Below are 24833 nucleotides of genomic sequence, written 5' to 3' on the forward strand. Positions count from 1 at the left end.
TATTTTGTACCAAGGAGGTGCTTTTTCATAAGATACTAACCTTACTTTTCCTCAATTCCTCGCTTAATAAACCACAGTTTCAGATTGCAACTGTGTCTGCACAAGATATTAGTGAGGTGAGGCTGTGTAAACTCTGCTGTGTTTCGGCAAAAAAAGCAAATTTTAACATTGCAGAAAGAGAAATGTGTAGATTTTACTCAAAATTCATCACTCTTGACACTTCTCTGAAAGTTACAAATGGTTAACGAATCAGGCAAAAATAAATCACTGCATTTTTGGCGGAATTCTTTTTAGTTACTAACCAAAGCAGTGGTGACAGATCTTTTTGAATTGTGACCATGCAAGTGTGGGTGTGGAGGGACCCCACTCAACATTTAAAAAAAGGAGAAAAGGGGGGGGGGGGAGAGAGAGAGAGAGAGAGAGAGAGAGAGAGAGAGAGAGAAGAAAAAAATTGGGTGTAGCCTTCAGTTTAGAATCGTACTTCCCCTCCATTGGTTGGTATTTCTCCTACAGCAGCTGCCCGCAGCTCCCACCACTATTCCTCTCCCCACACATGCCCTGCCATCTGTGCAACTACTGGCCACGGTATTCTGCACAGACTGTATCAGGTTAATCCTCAACCCACCCTCCTCTTAAAGCTGAAATATATCTAATTTTATACGGTTCTTGCATAACACAGGCAGTAATACGTTTCTTGATTCATACTGGAATGTTGGCTCTTGGAATTTTGAGAGGAAATTTCTCCACAATGGACCAGGCCTTTTTTATAGCATGTCCTACTGCAAATCACTGAGCCCTTCTTTGATGCTCTCATGTGATCTAAAAAAAATGTGTACCAAATTGCATAGCTGTTCTATGAATATTTTCTGGTTCTTCTATTAATACAATTTGATTAGAGTCCTAAACTTATGAACAATACTAGAAAATTGGTTGAACAAGGGTTCTGAAAGTGATCTTCCTTCAGATACTCCTAATCAATAGGAGTTGTGAATGACTAACGAAGCTGATCACCCACCAATAGTGTGGTCAAACAATATGTTTTCCATCAATTTAACCACACTGTATTATGCTTATCTTGAGGCCCATCTGTCAGTTCTGTACCAAGTGCTCATCATCTGCAAGCAGCCTCAGCAATCTACAATTTTAGCCAGCCAGGCAATTTGTAGGTATACATCACGAATGGTAATAGTCCTACTGCACTTCCTTGAATACACTGGACACTACTTCTGCCTTCGACAACCCCCCTTCCCCTCCTCCAGTTAAGAATTGTTTACTGAATTCTGTCTGTTAGAAAATCTTCAATCTAACTGCATCCATTTCAAAATTCCATAAAAATATAATTTGCTTACCAGGCAGTTTGTGTGGAACTGCACTGTATACTTTATGTAAGTTATGAAGCACAACAACAAATCTGGGCTGTGCCACTGTTAGTCTTCCTAATCTCATAAACAAAGCAAACAGAGTTTTACTCAATTAGTGTTTGTCATTCATCCTTCCTAGGAAAAACACATTGTGACACAGTAAAAATCATTTAGGCCTCTGTAGCTGCTGGATTCAGCATTTCGATATCTGGAATTTCTATACGCTATGGAACAAGGCAAAGTAAAGCTTCCTCTCCTAGTCATTGTAGGCAGAGGAGGGGATTGTGAATGGTCTCATCTGTTTTCGACAATGGCTGCATGTATTTGATGGCATGAAGTGCACTTATGGATGCCAAGCACATGAGAAATTTGGTATTACCAACAGTCTCATATGTTGCAATGCACCTTTGCAACAACAATGCTAAGTCTGTTGACCTGGAGGGCATGAATGGGTTAAATTACAGAGCACCAAAGGTAATTCCCTCTTTTGACCTATCAGTATACACTGATAAGTCATAAAACAATACATTACAGACATAGTCTGCATCTCTGTCCCTCTTAAGAGGAAGTAAGCTTAAAATTTCTACTGTAGCAGTTCTTAATATCTATGGCAGTAATAAGCCCCAACCCTTGCCAAAGAGTGAATTTGGGTCAAAGTCAAACAACACATGATCTTGCTTCACACTGATCTTGAATAATTGGTTTGTGTGTGATTTGGGGGAGTCACCTCCAACAACAGGATGTTTAATAAGGTGGAACAGGCATGATTGTTGATCGGACAAGGAACTGTACACCTGACTTGCCTTGAGGAGCTGCCACTAGATGGATAGTGGCACCAGCCTCAGCACAAAGTCTACCTGTGGATCTGATTCCTTACGTAGAGGATGGTGTAAATAATGCATGGGGATATGAAGATCTTGCTTATCTGTAGACCTGGCACCTTCAGCGTAGCTAGGACTCCACAACTGCTATATAATGCTGGAAGAGATGTGCTCTGTCCTCTTTTTCTTCTTCTTCCTGAAACGTTTCGTTTATGCAGATCATTAACAGAGTCTCTTCCAAACTTCTCTTTTCTCTATTGTTCAGCATTTCTTCCCCTTGTAGTCTCCTCAATTCTCATCATCCTTCACCAAGTCTCTCCATCTTGTCTGTGGTCATCCAATTGGTCTCCTTCCTGCTCCTCAGACCCATGACTATAGTAGTGTACTTCCATCACATCATTCAGATGTGATAATCAGGAGAACACATTTAAAAACACAAAGCCCAGGAACTCCATCACATATTTCACTCAAACAGTATCCTTCATACTGAGCACAGGTAGATTATTAATGCACTGTAACTTTTAGAAACTGTGACATATATTTTTTAAGTTGGAAAACTGTAAACAGTATTATACAAAAAAGGTGGATGAAAGCTTAAAAAATAAATTTACCTGACAAAAGAATTAATGTAATTAATGTACACACACCAACTGAGGACACTGAAGAGGTTGTTAAAGACGGCTTTTATGAAGAACTAGATCAACTTTTGATTAGATTAGATTAGTTTTTCGTTCCATAGATCCGTGTTGAGGAGATCCTCGTGGATGTGGAACATGTAACTTTTTTTTTTTTTTTTTTTTAAAGCTGAAATAACAATACTAGTAGTATGAATATATACAATACATTATTTGTTTCTATTAAAAAATTCGTCAATGGAGTAGAAGGAGTTGGCCACTAGTAAGTCTTTCAGGCTCCTTTTAAACTGATCTTTATTTGTAACTAAATTTTTTATGTTTGCTGGCAAATTATTGAAGATGAGTGTTCCTGAGTAGTGGACCCCTTTTTGAACTAAAGTAAGTGCTTTTAAGTCCTTGTGCAGATCATTTTTGTTCCTGGTATTGTATGTATGAACTGAGCTGTTTGTCGGAAAAAGAGATATATTATTTAGGACAAATTTCATTAGGGAGTAAATATACTGAGAGGCAGTAGTTAGTATACCCAGTTCTTTGAAGAGGTTTCTACAAGACGTCCGTGAATTTACGCCACAAATAATACGTATTACACGCTTTTGGACTCTGAAAACTTTTGTTTGACTTTAAGTTACCGCAAAATATTGTACCATATGACATTAGGGACTGAAAGTAGGCAAAGTATGCAAGCTTTTTCACTTTTATGTCGCCTATGTCTGTTAACACTCGAATTGCAAATACAGACTTGTTAAGGCGTTTCTGCAGTTCTGTGGTGTGCTCCTCCCAACTGAATTTATTATCAAGTTGTAATCCCAGGAATTTAAGACTGTCAACCTCTTCTATCTGCTCTTCTTCGTACTTTATGCATATGCTGGGTCGAAACCTCTTACAGGTTCTGAATTGCATATAGTGAGTCTTTTCAAAGTTTAATGTCAGTGAGTTGGCTTTAAACCATTTATTAATATCCATGAAAATATCATTAGCAGATCTTCCTAGAACTACACTTGACATACTATTTATTGCAATACTTGTGTCATCTGCAAACAAAACGAACTCTGCTTCTGGCAGTGTAACTGATGAGAGATCATTAATGTACACAAGAAAAAGCAATGGCCCTAAGATGGATCCTTGTGGGACACCACATGTAATTTCTTCCCATTCTGATGATGACTGATGACTTAATTCACTAGTCCCTTGCACTGACACCCTTTGTTTCCTGCTAGCGAGGTATGACTTGAACCATTTTGCAGCACTGCCTGTGACACCATAGAATTCTAATTTATTTAAAAGGATGTTGTGGTTTACACAATCGAATACCTTTGACAAATCACAGAAAATACCTGCTGCTTGTAACTTGTTATTTAATGAATTAAGTACATTTTCACTGTAGGTGTAAATAGCCTTTTCGATATCAGAACCCTTCAGAAATCCAAACTGTGTTTTGATAATATGTTATTTGTGGTCAGATGGTTGAGAAGCTGCCTGTACATTACTTTTTCTAAAATTTTTGAGAATGCTGGCAAAAGTGAAATCGGTCTGTAGTTTGATGGCATCTCTTTATCCCCTTTCTTGAATAGAGGCTTAACATCTGCATATTTCAGCCAGTCAGGAAATGTCCCAGTTATAATTGACTGGTTACACAAGTAACTTAGAATTGTACTAAACTCACAAGAACATGCCTTAATTAACTTTGTTGATATTTCATCGTAACCACTAGAATGCTTTGTTTTTAAAGATTTTATTATGGAAGTTATTTCTTTTGGTGAAGTGAGAGACATATTCATGTACCTGAAGCTATTTGTAAAGGCTAGTTTCAGATATTCAAGGGCATTATTTACTGATCCTGACAATCCCATTCTATCAGTAATGGATTTAAAGTACTTGTTAAATAGATTTGCCACACTATGCCCATCGGTTACTAATGTGTCATCTACCCTTAGTGATATTTGCTCCTGTTCCTTTCTGGTTCTACCAGTCTCCTTGTACGATACAAAATTAATCATAGGTGATTTTAATGCGAAAATAGGGAAGGAGGAAGCATTCTGGCCTACAATTGGGAAAGAAAGTTTGCACAACGTTTCGAATGATAATGGCACAAGGGTGGTTAATTTTGCTGTTTCAAAAGACATGATTGTTGAGAGCACATATTTCAAAAGGAAGGACATCCATAAAGCAACTTGGGTCTCTCCGGATGGACACACCCGAAACCAAATTGATCATGTTCTTGTAGACTAGAGATGGCACACTAGTATAGAAAATGTTAGGACTTTCAGGGGAGCAGACTGCAATTCTGATCATTTTCTTGTAGTTACCAAAGTTCACCAATGGCTATCTAGAGCAACATCAAGGTGTCACAATGCAGAACTTGTTAGGTTCGACACTGACAGGCTTACACCACATGCAGTTGAAATTGTGGGGGATTACCAAGCTGGCTTTTGGAGGAATAGATCAGCTATAGAGCAAATATTCACCCTGCGTCAAATTTTGGAAAAGAAATGGGAATACAATAAACCAGTTCATAATCTTTTCACAGATTTTACAAAAGCATATGATTCAGCACTGCAATCAAAATTGTACAGAATTCTTTTGGAACTTGGAATACCAAAGTAGTATGTTAGACTTATAGAAGTGAGTTTGAAAAACACAAAAGGTAGAGTACGTGTGGGGAAATTGGAGTCAGCAGAATTTGTAATAAAGAACGGACTTAAGCAGGGAGATGCCCTGTCTCTGCTACTTTTTAATTTAGTCCTAGAATATATTGTACGAATGGCAGCAGATAATTCAGAGAGTGTGGAGTTAAATTGAAATATTAAGACATTAGGGTATGTAGAAGATCTAAACATCATTAGTGATAGGAAAGAATCTGTAACAGCAAATGCGAATGCATTAATCAAGGCTAGTGAAGATGTAGGTCTAAGGATAAGTGAAGACAAAACTAAATACCTGGTTACTACTAGAATGCCAACAGCAGTAGATCAGGAAATGTTAAGAGTTGGAGACAAGCAGTTTGAAAAAGTGAACACATTTAAGTATCTAGGTGTGGACATCACTTCCAGAAATGAGATTGAATCCATACTGAAGAAGAGATTACGGACGGGAAATGCGTGCTACTTCTCAAGGAATAGATTATTTTCATCACAGATATTGTCTAGGAATTTAAATATTAGAATATACAAAACTATTATTCTACCAGTTATGCTGTATGGGTGTGAGACTTGGTATCTCACTGTGCAAAATGAAAAGCCATTTCAAGTATTTGAAAACAAAGTTTTGAGGAAAATTTTCGGAGCAAAAAGAGATGACATTAGAGGAGAGTGGTGAAAACTGCATAACAAAGAGGTTCACGAACTATATTCAAGCCCTGACATAATCATTATTATTAAATCACGTAGGCTGCGATGGGTGGGTCATGTAGCTCGAATGAATGAGGGCAGGGAAGCGTGCAGCGTACTGGTAGGGCACTTAGAGGGAAAATGTCCTGTGGGGAGACCGAGGCGTAGATGGAAGGACAATGTGAAGGCTGATTTGAGGAGCCTAGGTATTGAAAGTGAATGGAAGGAAATAGCCCAAGACAGGGACAGATGGCGAAAATACGTTGTTGGGTAATGGACTCTTGAGTCCGGTATGACCAGTGTGTGTTGTGTGCGTGTGATAAAAGAAGCTCAGCTTTGACCACAAAAAATAATTAATGCCCGCAAAATTTAAAGCATTAGATTTTTACATATGCTAATATATTTGCCTAAGCTGTACACATGGAGTAGAGATGGAGTCAGGAAAGTAAATAATCTAGCTTTCCCCACTGTGTTTACATAATCCTCTAAGCACTGACATTATAAAACATTTTACAACATTCCTCTCTTCACTATTTCCATTTAATAACTATACCTGATCAAAAGATAAGTTTTACATTACAGTTATATTGGAAAATGCATAAACAGCACAAATCTGATAATGAATTGAATTATTTTTACCTGTTCTTCATAAATTCTTTTCCTGTATTTTTCATATTCATTTTGGATTCCAGAGCCAGGTGCTCGGGACAGTGATGGGAAGCGAGCTAAAGTTGCAATTTTTTTCTCTACTAGTAATGTTGCTTCCTCTGGCAAAAGTTCCAAAGGCAGACCGAGAAATGTCTCTTGCCGTGGCATGTGTGGCAAGCACCCTATGAGATTTCCAATAATACGATGTTGTTCTCTAAGTGTCAGCCAATCTGTAAATGATTAGATAACAATTTATATATCAACACTCACATACACTTTTTATAGTTCTATTTGGTACCACATCAACAGATGGATTACTGGATTATGTTAACTCCACCTGGCATTATATACAGGTGACTTTCTAACTAATTTACTGTTTACAGAAATTACATGTGCTTGCAGTTTTAATGCTTATAAGGGGCTAGAGGACTGATGTTCTGATTCCTAAGTGTCTTTTTTCATACATAAGTGTTGGTGGTATGAACTTATCACTTGATAAACTAAAAATTCTGTACCATTCCTAATTAGATAGAGATTTCCAACAGGAAGTTAAACTGGCAGCACCCTACCGGTCTTACCAGCTATTAGCACTCCATTCAAGGAATAGTGGCTATTTAAAATGTCACAGAAATGTGAAACAGCGCATGTAGAATGCAAAAAGAGCTATGAAGAAAAAATAAAATAAAGTACCAAAACCCTTAACACAGCTGCAGGGAATGTAAGATATTTAACAAATCAAGACGAACAGCAAAATACACTCCTGGAAATGGAAAAAAGAACACATTGACACCGGTGTGTCAGACCCACCATACTTGCTCCGGACACTGCGAGAGGGCTGTACAAGCAATGATCACACGCACGGCACAGTGGACACACCAGGAACCGCGGTGTTGGCCGTCGAATGGCGCTAGCTGCGCAGCATTTGTGCACCGCCGCCCTCCGTGTCAGCCAGTTTGCCGTGGCATACGGAGCTCCATCGCAGTCTTTAACACTGGTAGCATGCCGCGACAGCGTGGACGTGAACCGTATGTGCAGTTGACGGACTTTGAGCGAGGGCGTATAGTGGGCATGCGGGAGGCCGGGTGGACGTACCGCCGAATTGCTCAACACGTGGGGCGTGAGGTCTCCACAGTACATCGATGTTGTCGCCAGTGGTCGGCGGAAGGTGCACGTGCCCGTCGACCTGGGACCGGACCGCAGCAACGCACGGATGCACGCCAAGACCGTAGGATCCTACGCAGTGCTGTAGGGGCCGCACCGCCACTTCCCAGCAAATTAGGGACACTGTTGCTCCTGGGGCATCGGCGAGGACCATTCGCTACCATTTCCATGAAGCTGGGCTACGGTCCCGCAAAGCCGTTAGGCCGTCTTCCGCTCACGCCCCAACATTGTGCAGCCCGCCTCCAGTGGTGTCGCGACAGGCGTGAATGGAGGGACGAATGGAGACCTGTCGTCTTCAGCGATGAGAGTCGCTTCTGCCTTGGTGCCAATGATGGTCGTATGCGTGTTTGGCGCCGTGCAGGTGAGCGCCACAATCAGGACTGCATACGACCGAGGCACACAGGGCCAACACCCGGCATCATGGTGTGGGGAGCGATCTCCTACACTGGCCGTACACCACTGGTGATCGTCGAGGGGACACTGAATAGTGCACGGTACATCCAAACCGTCATCGAACCCATCGTTCTACCATTCCTAGACCGGCAAGGGAACTTGCTGTTCCAACAGGACAATGCACGTCCGCATGTATCCCGTGCCACCCAACGTGCTCTAGAAGGTGTAAGTCAACTACCCTGGCTAGCAAGATCTCCGGATCTGTCCCCCATTGAGCATATTTGGGACTGGATGAAGCGTCGTCTCACGCGGTCTGCACGTCCAGCACGAACGCTGGTCCAACTGAGGCGCCAGGTGGAAATGGCATGGCAAGCCGTTCCACAGGACTACATCCAGCATCTCTACGATCGTCTCCATGGGAGAATAGCAGCCTGCATTGCTGCGAAAGGTGGATATACACTGTACTAGTGCCAACATTGTGCATGCTCTGTTGCCTGTGTCTATGTGCCTGTGGTTCTGTCAGTGTGATCATGTGATGTATCTGACCCCAGGAATGTGTCAATAAAGTTTCCCCTTCCTGGGACAATGAATTCACGGTGTTCTTATTTCAATTTCCAGGAGTGTATAAGGGGCAGTCAAATGAAAATGAGAATTACAGAAAAACAGTAAGCAAACTGTTTATTATTACAAAAGTAATCACCGTAACTTTTAATCCATTTATCCAACTATGAGACAAGACAGTCCATGTCTTCACGAAACATGTTTGTGGTCGCCTACACAACCACGATTGTAACCAAGCGTGTAGCTCTTCATCCGAAACAAACTGACAGCCGCAAATGTCTTTCTTCAGGGCTCCAAAAAGATGGACATCACATGGGGACAGATTAGGACTGTATCGAGGATGTGTTAAGGGTTCCTAATGAAACTTCTGCAGCGTGGTCAAAACAACCTTGGTGGCATTTTTTTCTATTTGTTATCATTTTACTACCTCTTATACGACTAAGGCAGCCACAATATGTACATAAAAAGTGGTGAAAGATAGTAAATAATTACCTTTATGTCAGTGTCCACATATTAAGTTCAACCCTAAAAGAAGAATTACTAATCCTGATTGCTGTCCACACATCACACAAAAGGAAACTCAATTAGGCTAGACCAAAAATGTCTATAGGCCTGATACACAACAGTAGCCCTTAAATAATTTTATGTAGAGATCTCAAGCCAAGACTTGGGTACTTACTCAACCAAAATATAGTAGGAACAACTGCAGAGAATGGGGAAAAAACATGTAAGAAATTTTGTGATTCCCAACAGACTGGAAATAATGTTACTGAAAAGTCTATATAAATATATGTAACCTGCCTGAAGTTACGGGTTGTTCACGCTTTGCCATTATTACCAAGAGAACTATATATAAGGGATACAATAATATTTAGAGGATGTGAGAGAGCATCAGTTCTTTACTGTGTAATATTGGACGTAGAAGTATATAAAAGAGTAAAGCTGTCAACTATTTGAAGACTGTTTTGAACACCACAGTGCTTTACTAGGCCTGGTCCTGTTGGAGGTGGTATGTTGTCGCCTTTCTCTGACCTCTGAACTGACTCACTTAGCCTGTTATACAAGGATCTACTGTGTAACATGGATTCTGAATGACATTGCAACTTGACACTTTTCACATTTAAAAACATAGCCAGAGGTGAAAGAAGTGATAAGTCACAGTTAAAAATTCCAGGACTATCTTTGAGTTGAACCAAAGGCCTCTGGATTTGTCTTGCACTTTACCACCGAGCCACCATGCTGAATAGGAGGAGCAAACTCAGACAAGAAAAAAGTACAATAAGAGGTTTATAAATTATATTTACTTGACACAGACACCACTAGGGACCTATACCAAAAGGGAGTGGGGAAGACATTAACACAAATACAAAAACCGCTGTGCTGTTTAACAACAGGACAAGATAAAATCATTCAAAACAGATGTACTTACAAGGTTCGTTGGTTGGTTTGGGGTATAAAGGGACCAAACTACAGGGTCATCACTCCCTTTTTCCTGACACAAGAAAGGCTCAAGGTACAAAAACACCCAACACCACACCTAAAAAGAAAATGTTTGGAACGAATAAAAAATGGGGAAAACATACACCACACGCAAAAATAGAAGAAGGTATTAAAACCATAGAGCATATGGTCTGGGCTGGCTGATCACAATAATAAAAGAGGATGAGCCAGCCACACTGCAACACAAAAGTCCACCCCAAAAAGACAAGGCGAGATCAACACATGTAGGAAAAAGATGACCACCAAAACAAACAAATGCAAAGAAAGTGCGACAGAGTTAGAATGGAGGGAGGGTGGTGACCTCAGAGACAGGGCAAAATGCCCACCCTTAGATGGTACAATGAAAACCCCCTCACAAATAAAGTGTAAAACTAAATCTGCTGTTGAGGCATTGTCACCCAATACCGAAGGTAGAGTGCTGGGAAGGTTAAAAGTCCGCTGCAGAGTGGCTAAAAGTGGGCAGTCCAGCAAGATGTGAACAACAGTCATTTGTGAGCCACAGTGACACCAAGATGGATCCTTGCAATGGAGGAGATAGCCACGTGTTAGCCACCTATGGCCAATGTGGAGCTGGCAGAGAACTACAGAGTCCCTGTGAGAGGTTTTCCACACATTCGTAGTCTCTTTAAGAGCACGCAGTTTGTTGTGCGTAATCAGATTATGCCATCCTGTCTCCAAAAGCTGATAAACCTTGTGGCATAACGATGATCGTGGGTGAGTTATAGATATGCCAATCTCCAGAAGCGGTTTCCGTGTAGCCTGTTTGGTCAGCCTGTCGGCCAGTTCATTTCCTGGGATTTCGACGTGGCCTGGGGTCCACACAAACACCATGGAATGACTGGACCGTTCCAGGGCATAGATGGACTCCTGGATGGTCACTACCAAAGGATGGCAGGGGTAGCACTGGTCGATAGCTTGTAGGCTGCTCAAGGAGCGAGTACAGAGAAGAAATGACTCACCAGGGCGTGAGCGGATGCGCTCAAGAGCGCGAGATATGGCCACCAGCTCTGCAGTGAAAACACTGCAGCCATCTGGTAAGGAGTGCTGTTCAATATGTCCTCCATGAACATATGCGAAGTCAACGTGACCATCAGCCATCAGTGTAAACCACTTCATGGTCCTGGTACATGTCAAGAATCGAGAGGAAGTGACAGCAGAGAGCTGCGGGGTTAACTGAATCCTTAGGACCATGTGAAAGGCCGAGGCGAAGCTTCAGCCTAGGTGTACACCATGGAGGTGCATGTGAATGGACCTCGAGTATAGTTGGTAAGGCAAGGACTCCACTTCAAACAGAAGAGATTGGACGCGAACTGCAATCTTAAGCCCTGACCTGGGCCTCCGATGCAGGAAATGAACTGCCATGGATGGGAAAAGGAGACAGTAATTCGGATGCTCAGGAGAACTATGAATGTGTGCAACATAAGTGGCGATCAGTTGTGCACCGTAACCTTCAATGGAGGGACTCCAGCCTCCACCAGGGCACTGGTCACCAGACTCATCCTAAAAGCTCCTGTTGCCAGTTGAACACCACAGTGGTGGACTGGGTCAAGTAAACACAACGCTGAGGGTGCCGCCGAACCATAAACCAAACTCCTATAGTCAAGGCGGGATTGAACAAGGGCTCTGTAGAGCTGCAGCAGTGTAGAGCGATCTGCACTCTAGCTGGTGTTGTTCAGGCAGCGGAGGACATTGAGGTGCTGCCAGCACTTCCGTTTCAGCTGACGAAGATGCCATGTCAATTGGGCATCGAAAACCAGTCCTAAAAATTGATATGTCTCCACTACAATGAGTGGGTCATCATTAAGGTAAGTTCTGGTTCCAGATGAACAGTATGACACCGACAGAAGTGCATGACGCACAACTTCACAGCTGAAAACTGGAAGCCGTGGGCTAGAGTCCATGACTGCGCCTTGTGGATGGCTACCTGTAGGTGCCACTTGGCAACACCAGTACTGGAGGAACAGTTCGAAATGCAGAAGTCGTCTGCATAGAAAGAAGGTGAGACCGATGGACCGACAGCTGCTGCTAGACAGTTAATGGCCACTAAAAATAGAGATACACTCAATACAGAGTCCTGGGGACATCATTCTTCATATGGCGGGAACTAAAGGAGGCACCAACTTGCACACAGAAAGTACGGAACGATATATATATATATATATGATGTCGCCAGGTCATGTCATAAGCTTTTTGTAAATCAAAAAAGAAGGCAACCAGGTGTTGGCATCTGGAAAAGGCTGTTCGGATGGCAGACTCGAGGGAAACTAGATAATCAGTGGTAGAGCGACCCTTGCACAAACTGCCCTGACACGGAGCCAGTAGGCCACATGACTCCAGGGTCCAACACAACTGCTGACTTACCATACATTCTAACAAGTCACAATGAACAATGGTGAGGCTGATAGGCCAATAGCTATCCACATCAAGCGTGTTTTTACCGAGTTTGAGCACTGGAATGATGGTGCTCTCCCGCCATTGTGATGTAAAGAGACCACTGCACCCGATTCGGTTGAAAATGGCGAGGAGATGTTGCTTGTAGTCGCTGTGTCGGGGCAATGTGCAGGGATGCTGAAGAGCTCCCACTCTGTAAATGGAGCATTATAGGGTTCACTGTGATGTTCAGTGACAGGGCTTTCCTTTTCATCCCTCATTTGAGGGTGCAAAATGCTGGGGAATAATTCTCTTATGCAGAGGCTTGGCAATTGCGTTTGCGTTGGTAGATAACACGTCATTGATGTTAATGCCAGTAACACCTGTCGGGATCTGGTACCCACAAACACATCAGATCTCCGACCAGACTTGGGAAGGTGACGTTTGGCACCCAATGGTCGAGATGTACCTCTCCCAAAGCGCCTGTTTCCATCTTTTTATAAGCTGGCAAACGTGGGCACAGAGCTGTTTAAAAGCTATTAGGTGCACTAGGGAAGGGTGCCGCTTATGTCACTATAGAGCTCGCTGACGCTCTTTAATGGCATCAGCGATTTCTGGTGACCACCAAGGTACTGACTTTTGCCAGGGGCACCCTAAAGAACAAGGGATCATGTTTTCTGCAGCAGACACTATTGTTCTCATGACCTGCTTAACTACCACATCAATGGTACCATGTGGGTGAGATTCAACGGTGACAGCAGAGGTGGAAGCTTCCCAGTCTGCCTTATTTAAAGCCCAATGGTCACTACCACACAAGTCATCATGGGCTGTCCAGTGGACAGATGGGAGAAGTCCTGGGCTGCAGGGGGATAAATCAATGGCCGAGTTAGTGTCATGATCCACACTGAAATGTGTGGGGGCCCCAGTATATAAGAGGCAGAGGTCAAGATGAGACAGGAAAGTTTTGACATCTCTACCTAGGCCAGTAAGCACAGTGACACCACACAAGGGGTTATGGGCGTTAAAATCTCCCAAAAGTAGGAGAGGTTCAGGGAGTTGATGAATCAGTGCAGCCAATGCGTTCAGGGCTACTGCACCATCTGGAGGAAGATAATATGTTGCAGACAGTTATATCCTGTGTCATCCTTATCCTGACAGCCAGAGCTTCAAGGGGGATTTGAAGACGCACAGGTTCACAACATACTGAGTTCAGAACATATACACAAACTCCACCTGACACACTATTGTAGTCACTACAGTTCTTGTAATATCCCCTATAGCCACGAAGAGCAGGGCTCCGCATTGCCGGGAACCAGGTTTCCTGGAGAGCAATGCAGAAAGCAGGTGTAAAGCTTATCAGTTGCCGTAGCTCTGTCAGGTGGCGGAAAAAACCGCAGCCATTCCACTGGAGGATGACATTATTGTGTGCTGGGAAGGCATGAAGCATGTAGTGGGGCAAGCTATGCTTCAGGGTCAACTGTTGCCACCGATTGAGTATTTGTATACATTCCTACTACTGATGAGGCAACATTGAGATCTGGGTCCTCAGGGGATGCTGAGATCTCCACCTCATCCGCAGGTGCAGAATCTGTTGTAACTGTGACCAGGATGGTCGCGGGGTAGCAATGACGGAAAGTGCGGTGGGACCCGCGGAGAGGCCCATGAAGAACAACACAACGGGAGAGGATGGACACGACCAATGCAGGACAGAACGAATACAACAAGATCGAACAACGGAGTAACAAGGAAACAAACACGTCCACTCGTACACAGAACAAGGAAGTAAGCTGTCTAGCACAAAGCAAGGTGTAAGTTGACGTACGCGAGATTAGACTGGTTGGCTGAGCGAGAGGCAGGCGCTTAAGTATGCTATCGGGGGCGCCGCTATTGGCTGCTGGGACCACATGTTTCACTGTGGCACCCTCACACTAAATGCGGGCCAGGAGGTGCACGCCACTACAACTTACAGCGCGATGGTGCAGAGACCTCTATGGGTCTTTGACGTCCATGATTTCTGGTGTGGATTCAAATTCTGCGGCGCACAGTACCAGATCCCTCCCCCCTGAAACTTGCGCGTAGGGGCGGAAATGCCCCAGACGGTGCCGAGGTGGGCGGCAGTGGGAAGAGGAACTGGGCATATCAACCGAAATTGGTGGGGAGGAAGGGATGCCTGAGGTATCCATGACAGCCGATCCAGAGTCCAGGGCGGGAGGAGGGAGCCGCTGATCCACCTGGAGGCGGAGAGGGCCGGCGGTAGGCCCATGGGGAGACGGCAACCGGGGGCTGGGACGGTTACTCGAGGACCACGTCCGTACCCGAAGGAGGTAGGGAGAGAGGCGGCAGCACGAGTCCCGTGGGAGCACGAGGGCGGAGCTGATTATGATGGCGGCGCTCCACCCCTTTCGACGTCTGCATCGATGTCACACACCACCCATGGGCTGCGACGACCATGGTGGGTGTCCAACCCACCTTGCGCCCATACTCGCGGGCCCACACGGCCGTGCCAGGGGCATACTGCTGCGAGGGCCGGGAGTGGGGGCGGGAGGAGGACGGCATCAGGAAATGGAGCAGGGTCCGCGGCTGTCGCCCATGAAGGAGCTCTGCCGGACTGCGTCCGTTAATTGGTGTAGTGCGATAGGTGCTCAAAAACAGGGTGAGGGCCAATGTGGTTGGAGATGTGTCGACCACCTTATTCAAATGGTGTTGCGGACAAGCCTCTCCACCGTGCCATTGGACGAAGGGTGGAAAGGGGGGCTACGGATATGTTTGATACCGTTGGCCTGACAGAAGTCGTGGAAGGACGATGCTGTGAATTGGGGACCATTACGGACACCAACATGTGGGGCAGGATCTCAATGGCGAGAACCTGGGCCAGGGCCGTGAGTGTAGCCTCCGTGGTGGTGGATGCCATTTGGACAACATATGGGTATTTGGAGTAGGAATCAACGATGAGTAACCACATGGACCCCAAAAACGGGCCCGCAAAATCGATATGGATGCAATCCCAGGGCCGGCGAGGCACAGGCCAGGGTGCAAACGACTGAGGGGGCTTGCCTGGTGACGCGCACAGACAGTACACCCACAGACCAGGTGCTCAATATCGCCATAGATGCCAGGCCAATACATATGCCGGCGAGCCAAAACTTTCATACGGGACATACCCCAGTGCCCGTGGTGTAACAAACTGAGCACCCGAAGCCGCAATTCCGGAGGGATGACCACCCGGTGGGCATCCGACTCCATGACCAACAGAAGGACATCATCAACCACAGAGAGCCTGTGGGACAGGTGGCGACAGGGGCTGAAATCGGACTGCATCCAACGAGTAACATAGGACGGCCACTTGTGGACCACGTAGTTAAGAACCTGCCGCAAGACAGGGTTGCGGCGGGTAGTCGCAGCAACGTTAGCAGCCATAAGAGGAAGACTGTCCAGCACATCCCGGTGGGCGGAATCATTGTGAAAGCAGAGGGCCTCCTGTTGGTCAAAGGCAGGATCGGGGCCTGCTGGGAGACGTGACAAAGCGTCCGTATAAGCATGGTGGGCTTATACCGGATGGTGTAAGCGTAATTACGTAAAAACAATGCACTGCGCTGGAGACATTGAGCCGTCCGCTCGGGAAGGTGAGAGTGGGGTCCGAAAAGTGTAACCAAGGGTTTATGGTCCGTCAGGAGGGTGAACTTTACCCCAAAGAGATAGGTGTGAAATTTCTGGACGGTGAACACGATCGCCAGCGCCGCCTTTTCAATCTGGGAGTAGTTCCGTTGTTCTGGGGTCAATGTCTTAGAGGCCTAAGTGATGGGCTGTTTGGAGCCATCGGCATCCCGGTGCATGAGGACAGCCCCAATGCCATATGCCGATGCAACAGCTGCCACAACCAAGGGGCAGTCTGGAGAGAAGGAAGTAAGGCAATGGGCGGACTTCAGCATCGCCTTTAAACGGAGAAAAGCCTGGTCACAGGCAGGAGTCCTAATAAAAGGTACCCCTTTGCAATGCAAGTGATTGAGGGGTTGAGCAACGGAGGCAGCCTGGCACAAGAACTTTAAGTAATAAGTAACCTTGCCCAAAAACACCTGCAGTTCCGATAAGTCCTTGGGACGAGGAAGGGCCTCAATGGCCGCGACATTACGACCTGAAGGGCGAATGCCATCTTTGCTAAGCCAGTGGCCTAAGTATTCCACTTCCGGTTGAAATAAACAACACCTGTCCAGCTGACAGCGTAGACCATCAGACTGCAGAGCGTGAAATAAGGCGCTGAGGTTTTGCAAATGTTCCTGGCGGGAACACCCGGTGATCAAGATGTCATCCAGATAATTCACACAGGCAGGGATAGGCTGAGTAAGCTGCTCCAGGAATCGCTGGAAAATGGCCAGCGCGGAAGAGACACCAAAGGGGAGGCACTCGTACTTATACAATCCGAAAGGCGTGTTGATAACGATGATGTTCTGAGATTCAGCATCCAAGGGCAACTGGTGATATGCCTCAGCCAGGTCGATCTTGGAAAAATACTCTCCCTTGGCAAGCTTGGCAAGAAGGTCTTCCTGTCGGGGAATGGGCTAAGTGTCTAAGTGTCAACGAGGGACTGAGCATTGACTATAGCGCCGAAGTCCCCACACAGCTGAAGGGACCCATTGGGTTTTCGTATGACTACCAGTGGTGTCGCCCATGCACCGTAAGTTACAGGTTCCAGCATGCCAGCGGCCTGGAGCTGATCAAGTTCCTGCTTGACTGCTGCCCGTAAGGCCACCAGAAGGGGCCGGGCCAAGAAAAAGTGAGGCTGTGCATCTGGCCGTAGGGTGATGTGTGCCTGAAAGCTGGAAGCACATCCGAGATCCGGTGCAAACAACGACGCAAAAGCGGAGCACAGATCGTCCAAGTCCTGAAATGGAACAGCCGTGGAAACATCCTTAACTTCACCGGAAATTGAAAAGCCAAACAGTTGAAACGCATCCAGGCCAAAAATATTCGAAGCCGACAGATGGTCGACGACAAAGAGGGTAAGGAGCTGTGGAACACGCTTGTACATCGCCTGGATGACAAACTGCCCACGAAGGGAAATGGAACTGTCTCCATAGGCGACCAAACGGCGAGAGGGAGGTGACAACACAGGAGAGCCCAGTTGTGTATATGTCGCCATATTAATCAGGGAGACGCTGGCCCCAGTGTTGACCTGAAAACTGACATCCTCTGTGAAAATGGGGAGCATGAGGAAAAGCTTCAGCGCTGATGGGTCATCCTGTGGGACAACCGATTGCAGAGCATGGACGGTATCTTGAGGCCCAGGAGGGGCAGGACTGGATCGAGTCGAGCAACTATGACAAATCGAACGGATGTGGCCCTCCTTGTTACACAGCGAGCACATTTTCCAGCGGTGGGGACAATCAGCCCGTGAATGGGCAGTAAAGCACTGTGGGCAAGATGGAAGCGGGCCGCGTGACCGGCGACGAGGGGTGACCACAGGTGCTGACACCATAGAGATGTCGGAACACGAGGAGTCCCGATGGCGCTGGCCCCTGTCGGCTGGGCCACGTCGCCGTCGTGAGGGCAGAACCCGCCGTGGCGCCGTGATCGCTGCCACCTGCGGTCGCACCGTAAGATGCTCGTTAGCTGCTTGACCAATTTCAAAGGAGTGGGCAATGCGAAGAATCTCTTCCAAGGAGGGGTTGTCGAGTTTCAATGCCGCAGTACCGACCTCATGGTCGGGAGCCAGCTGAACCACCACATCCTGTATCAGGGAGTCCGCATACGAAGCCTTACACTGCTGATTGGTGCATGTAAAATCGCATCAACACCTGAGACCCTGCAAGTCCGTGACCCAGGAACGATACGATTGACAAGGCTGTTAATGGTACTGGTGGAACTCCAGCCGAGAGGCGACTACATAGTAGCGTTGGGAATAATAGTTTGTCAGCAAAAGGCAGATCTCCTGGAAAGAGAGAGCCACAGGATCAGACAACGGTGCCAACTTGCGAAGAAGAAAGAGCGTGTCCGGAGAGGCCCAAGACAAAAACAACGACCACTGCAAGGAGTCGTCCGTGACTTGAAAAGCCGTGAAATGTTGTTTCAGCCAATGTAAGTAGGTTTCCCAGTCCTCTTTAGCAAGGGTGGAAACGATGGCGGATGCGGGAAAGCATCGGACACCTGAGGACTCTGAAGCTGGTGCGGTAACGCGTCCCGGGCATCGACTTTGTCCGTCAGCAACTGCAGCGACTTTTGTAAGATGTCTAACTGGAGCTGCTGCTGCTGCATGAGCTGCTGCTGTTGCTCCAGCAGACAGACCAACTTCGCCTCCATACCAACAACGACCACCGTTTACCTCGTCGCCAAAATGTTGTAACTGCGACCAGGACGGTCGCGGGGTAGGAATGATGGAAAGCACGGCGGGACCTGCGGAGAGGCTCGCGAACAACAACACAATGGGAGAGGACGGACACGACCAACGGAAGACAGAACGAATACAACAAGATCGAACAACAAAGTCACAAGGAAACAAACACGTCCACTCGTATACAGAACAAGGAAGTAAGCTGTCTAGTGCGAAGCGAGGTATAAACTGACGTACGCGAGATTAGACTGGCTGGCTGAGCGAGAGGCAGGTGCTTAAGTACACTATCGGGGGCACTGCTATTGGCCGCTGGGACCACGTGTTCCACTGTGGTGCCCTCACATTAAAAGCAGGACAGGAGGCGTGTGCCGCCACAGCTTACAGACGTCCATGACGTCTGGCGTGGATTCAAATTCCGCGGCGCGCGGTACCAGAGAATCTGTAGGGAGAGGTGCTGTTAGGGCCACCAGAGGATCCTTTTTCTTAACAGACTTCTTTGTTTGCTTGCCCTCTCGCTTCTCTTTAGGGGCTTGCTGGGAGGAAGACCTTGAAGCTCTTTGTCCAGCAGCTTTTGCCTCTTTTAGTCACTGGTGAAGGTCCACTGTGGCATCAGTGGAGACCTCGGGAGAGAGGGTCCCAAGGGACCCCTTCCACATAAGAGGGGCCAGAGGAGGCTGTTCCTTCTCTGGCTCGGGGGAGGGGACCGATGTCCCCTGAATTTGGGGAGGCCTTGCTCCTGAAGTAGGTACTTTGGGAGCAATGGAAGATTTTCCCCCTATCACCAAGGGGCAGATGTATTCTGGAGGCCCCACTGTTCGTGGCACAGAGTGTGGTACAACTGGTACTTGTGATGGTGATGTGCTGCAGCGTATGTGGACGTCAACCAAGTGGGGTGTAATTGTTCAAATTTACGTTTGCCTCTTGGTAAGTCAACCAGTCCAGGGCCTAGTAATCCATGATTTTCTGCTTCTTTTGGATTACTGTGCAGTCTGTAGAGCAGGGGGAGTGCTGGTCTCTGCAGTTGATACAAGTGGGAGGAGGCGCACAGGGAGTATCTGGATGCAGTGGACGTCCGCAGTCTCGACATGTGGTGTTGGAAGTGCAGCAGGAAGACATGTGCCCAAATTTCCAGCACTTAAAAGCACTGCACAGGGGGAGGGACGTATGGTTTAAAATCACAGCAGTAAACCATCACCTTCACCTTTTCAGGCAATGAATCACCCTCAAAGGCCAAGATGAAGGCACCAGTAGCAACCCTGTAGTCTTTGGGTCCCCTGTAAATGCACCGGATGAAATGAACACCCCGCCGTTCTATATTGGCATGGAGCTCATCGTCAGACTGCAAGAGGAGGTTCCAATGAAAAATAATCCCCTGGACCATGTTGAGGCTTTTATGGGGAGTGATGGAAACAGGAACATCACCCAGCCGGTCACAAGCGAGTAACACCCGGGATTGGGCTGGGGATGCTATCTGAATCGAGACTGCACCGCTTCTCATCTTGGACAGTACTGTCACTTTCCCAAAATTATTCTCAAGATGTTCAACAAAAAATTGAAGCTTCATAGGTAGAAAGGAGTCCCCGTCCATTCTGCTACAGACTAAATACCGAGGCGAATATGGCTCTCTTCTTTCTGTAGCCCTACGTTCCTCCCATGGTGTAAAAAGGGAGGGAGACGATTTAGGGTCATATCTGTCAGCACTGTACTAGATCTTGCCCTTCTTAGACTGCTGGCGCTGTACAGTCACCAGCAAGAAATGACTTAGTCTGCTTCATTGCGGATCATCCACCCTGATGCCACCCTCTTCAATCAGGGGTGCCACCTAGCCACAGCAAAGGCCATCTGGCATGATAGCCGTTGCCAGGAGTTCTGATGCTCCAGGAAGACAGGCATCTACTCCTTGGCATATGTGGGGAGTTAGCAGATCAGGCATCAGCCGTGCGAACCCTGTGTTGTCAGGGGGCTACCACCAAATGGGTACATGACGGTTCCACCGCAAAGGACTGGCTACTGTGCTGGATATTGGACAAAGAGAAATCCAATACTATCATGGGGGTGAAAGAGGACAGGAGACGACGACAGAAGATGCCATACCCAGAAAGTGTACTCACCCAAATAGTTGAATTGCCAGTGGAGGTGCAAAGCCATAACATAAAGCTCAGGAGATCGAATCTAAGGGCACTAAGGATAACTCATGCACCATGTAAGGTAACTCATGCACCATGTAAGGAGTCCTTCCCCATATGGCCCACACTTTCGTAGAATTTGGGAAGTGGCAGGTCAAACCATAAAATGGGTAAATATAAACAAATTTAGACACACACCACACCCAAAACCCCCCAATTTACCAACGCTTGTCCCGTTAGTTTCATTACGTTTTTTGTGGAACGTGTGTGTGTTGGTTTTTCAATGTATTTTCGTGTTTGTGGTCATGTTTACGTAATGACATCATAGGTGCCATATTGGAGTCGTAGTGCATGGTCGTTTCTGACATATTTGTGACGTTATGGGTCAAAGCAGATGGGTGGAATCAGACGCTTCTGTATTTCCCATTTATGAATTCACTTTGTGATTTTAGTTGTTTATACAGAAAACTATTTAATATGTTGTGAATTTGGGAAAAAACAGATAATCTAACATTAGAAATGGTCAAACCAGTCACAAAGAATAATTGAATTGAAATCGTAATGTTGTGTATTAAATATGGACTTAATGATAGCAATAATGAATCTAAACCTCAGACTGTGCTGCAGATCAATATCAAAGAATTTACAACAGGGCAGTGACAAACTCTCAGGTCTTTGAATAGGTGATTATATGTTTGTGCGATTGCTTTTCTTTATTTTGAAAACTTATATGATGTGACTAAGATGTAATATTATATTTTCATTTGTCATCACAGAGTAACAACATACAAAAAGCCAAGTGTACAAGACCCAGCCATTTCAGCCCATTATTCTACAGCTACTTGTACAATAGTAGCAGTTCTGTACAAGATCGGTGATAGTGGTTTCCATATATTCTCCACATTACTTCAGCACAACAAATTTGAAGTTTTACATTCATAAATTATTAACTTTGAACTATATGTTGTGAATGCTTGAATCATTACTACAATGTGGTACATGTAATGACAAATAAGATTGATTAAAGCAATTTAAAATACTCCAACATGGAACAGGATTCCTAAATGAAAAAAAGTCTGACTTGAAAATTTATAAGTTGTCAAATATTGTTGAATTCTGGGAAATAACATACATATCTTTGAACAATTATTGTGATCAGCACTAGCGAAAGGGAAGGAAATTCAGGACGTACATAACTTGGAAAGCTTTGTCGTTGATGGTAACATGTTAGATAATTTGTTGGCCAAAATATGAGTCCATACATCTATTGCAGAAAAGGTATGACTGTATTGTATACAAATATTATGCTCTGGCCAGTAACACTGAGAATACCCATTGGCTGTGTGGAAGTCTTTTACAACCATAGTAACTAAGCCACAGCTTGACATCAGACTAGGTATTAACCTAGAATGACACACCACAACATAAGCAATAAAACAGCTGTCTCACAATGTATAAATGGCCATACTTTACCTTTTTTCAACAATGCTATCCATATTCTGCATCCAAGTGTGAAAGACACGTTGGATTAGGACACAATGAGCAACTGACAGGCAATCATTTAACAGTATGAAATTCCGAAACTCAGCAAAGAACTGTAGCGGGCCAGTGGCGAACATCTCAGAAACAGAACCAAAAGAATATACGACATATCAAATGGCTTACTACTCTGTAACTATTATAAATAAAGGCGGCGTAACAATACAGCTGTATAAGGTTTATGGCCGTATGATATGTTTTTACTTTCAGCTTTCAATGAAGTCAAGAAACAGACCTAACCTTCCCTAACATATTACTTAAATTTGCAATTTCATTTATTACTATGATGAATATTCTCTCTGTGACAACTATTTAATTCAACACAGTAACCGACTCCTACTTAATTCAGCCCAGTAACTGAAATATCAGTTATTCAGACAATATTGTGAGTTATGAAAAGTATTAGAGAAGAAATAAAAATACGACAGTATTTCCAATAATGTTGTTCGTAGTACTTGCCATCAGCATTCCAAACAAAGGCTTTACCGTCGCTAACTGTTAACGTTATCATCATGAATTTCAGTCACAGCAAAACGTAATACTGATCACATATACTGAAGTTATCAGTCTGTTTGCAAACAAATGTGATAAACAAACTGCACCTATGTCAAAGTTATTCACACTTCGCAGTTCACAGTTTATTGATTCCAGTGATCTCTTAGATACTCCCAAAGATGTTAGACTCCAGAAAGACGCTCGAGGTGAGGCCGCATTGAGGAGCGCTGCACGGCGCAACAAAATATTGTTTTCACGAAACCGTATAAGACACAACGCACTAAGCGGCAGCGGAACTGCGCGGTGCAGAACTGCGATGCAAAATTGACCAAGTGGTCAACTATGACGTGTTGTCGATTAGTTCCATTGTCGCTACTGCAGCATAGCAAGCGTCGCGATACTGCACGTCATTCAAATCATAGCTCTTTTGACGTGCGAATCGAAAGTTTGTTTACTAAAATGGACTCAAACGAGGCAGAGTTAATTGTATGTATAAGTAGATGGTCAGATTATATGACCTTAAAATTGCACATTATATGAATAGTACCGGAATAAGCAACATTAGAAAGAAATTTCCAAGGAAATGGGAGTAAACGTAATATACGAATACCTACAAATTACATTTTTATTATTTTATCAAACAGATGATAAGGTCTTTATTATTTGTAACTACATGCTTACTGTAAATAGTCTTCACAGGTTTGACGTCAGATCACGTTGTGCAAGCCAATGCATACAGATCTATATCTGCAGGCCACAAGCTGCCATCACCCTGCACAATGCGGTAGTGCATTACGTACGTTAGTTCATAGAGCACATGTGGTATCTGATCCTGAGAGCCTGTCGAGTGCAATACAACATTTGAAGACAGTGTTCCGACAGAACGGTTATCATGAGAGACAGATACGTAATGCATTCAGGCCCAGGCGAGTTCAGTCTATGGAGCAGAATGAAGATACGAAGACACCCACCACTTTGGCCTTTTTGCCGTATTTTGGTGCCATATCGTCAAGAATCGGAAGAGTCCTCCGAAGATACGGAATTAAGTGTGTTTTTCAGCCATTTGCAAAACTGAGAAACCTGTTGGGTTCGGCTAAGGATGATCTTGGACTGAGGATATGTGGTGTGTACAAGACTCCTTGTCAGTGTAGGACAGCGTATATAGGTCAGACATGCCGCACAGTACAAGAACACTGCGATGAACATCAGCGTCATACACGCCTTTGTCAACCGGAAAAGTCGGCAATTGCGGAACACTGCCTGAATCCAGGATATCGTATGATTTATGAAAAGACGGAAGTTTTATCCCCAGCATCATCTTTCTGTGACTGCGTCATTAAGGAAGCAATACGTATCTGTACAGCTGATAATCTCATCAACAAGGATATGGGATTTCAACTGAGCACAGCCTGGAACCCTGCATTGGCTGCTATTAAATCACGACGCGAAAATCAAGATTCTTCGATAACAGGCCCGTCGTATCACTGGCCTAGCACGGCCATTCGTGAGTAACATCTGGCCGCAGTTGACAAACGCAGCGAACAGCCCACGCGCGGGAGAGCCGCTCTGCGA

General features: G+C 45.3%; 1 protein-coding gene across 2 annotated transcripts in view; it reads right to left on the reverse strand.

The window, feature by feature from the left end:
* LOC126481553 (tRNA-splicing endonuclease subunit Sen34) overlaps positions 1-23428 on the reverse strand; it is a 60767-nt gene extending 37339 nt beyond the window's left edge. Inside the window, exons 1-2 of one of the 2 annotated variants that reach the window (XM_050105391.1) lie at positions 23226-23428; positions 6783-7021 (exon numbers count right to left, since the gene is read on the reverse strand). In XM_050105391.1, coding sequence (XP_049961348.1) covers positions 6783-7021; positions 23226-23280 — 294 coding nt within the window. In that variant the 5' untranslated portion in view covers positions 23281-23428. Of the gene's footprint in view, positions 1-6782; positions 7022-10335; positions 10445-23225 lie in introns of those variants that run through there. The other variant, XM_050105392.1, reaches the window with a different exon arrangement.
* Positions 23429-24833: the final 1405 nt, after the last annotated feature.

The sequence above is a fragment of the Schistocerca serialis genome, chromosome 5, assembly GCF_023864345.2.
Source record: "Schistocerca serialis cubense isolate TAMUIC-IGC-003099 chromosome 5, iqSchSeri2.2, whole genome shotgun sequence".
NCBI lineage: Eukaryota > Metazoa > Arthropoda > Insecta > Orthoptera > Acrididae > Schistocerca > Schistocerca serialis.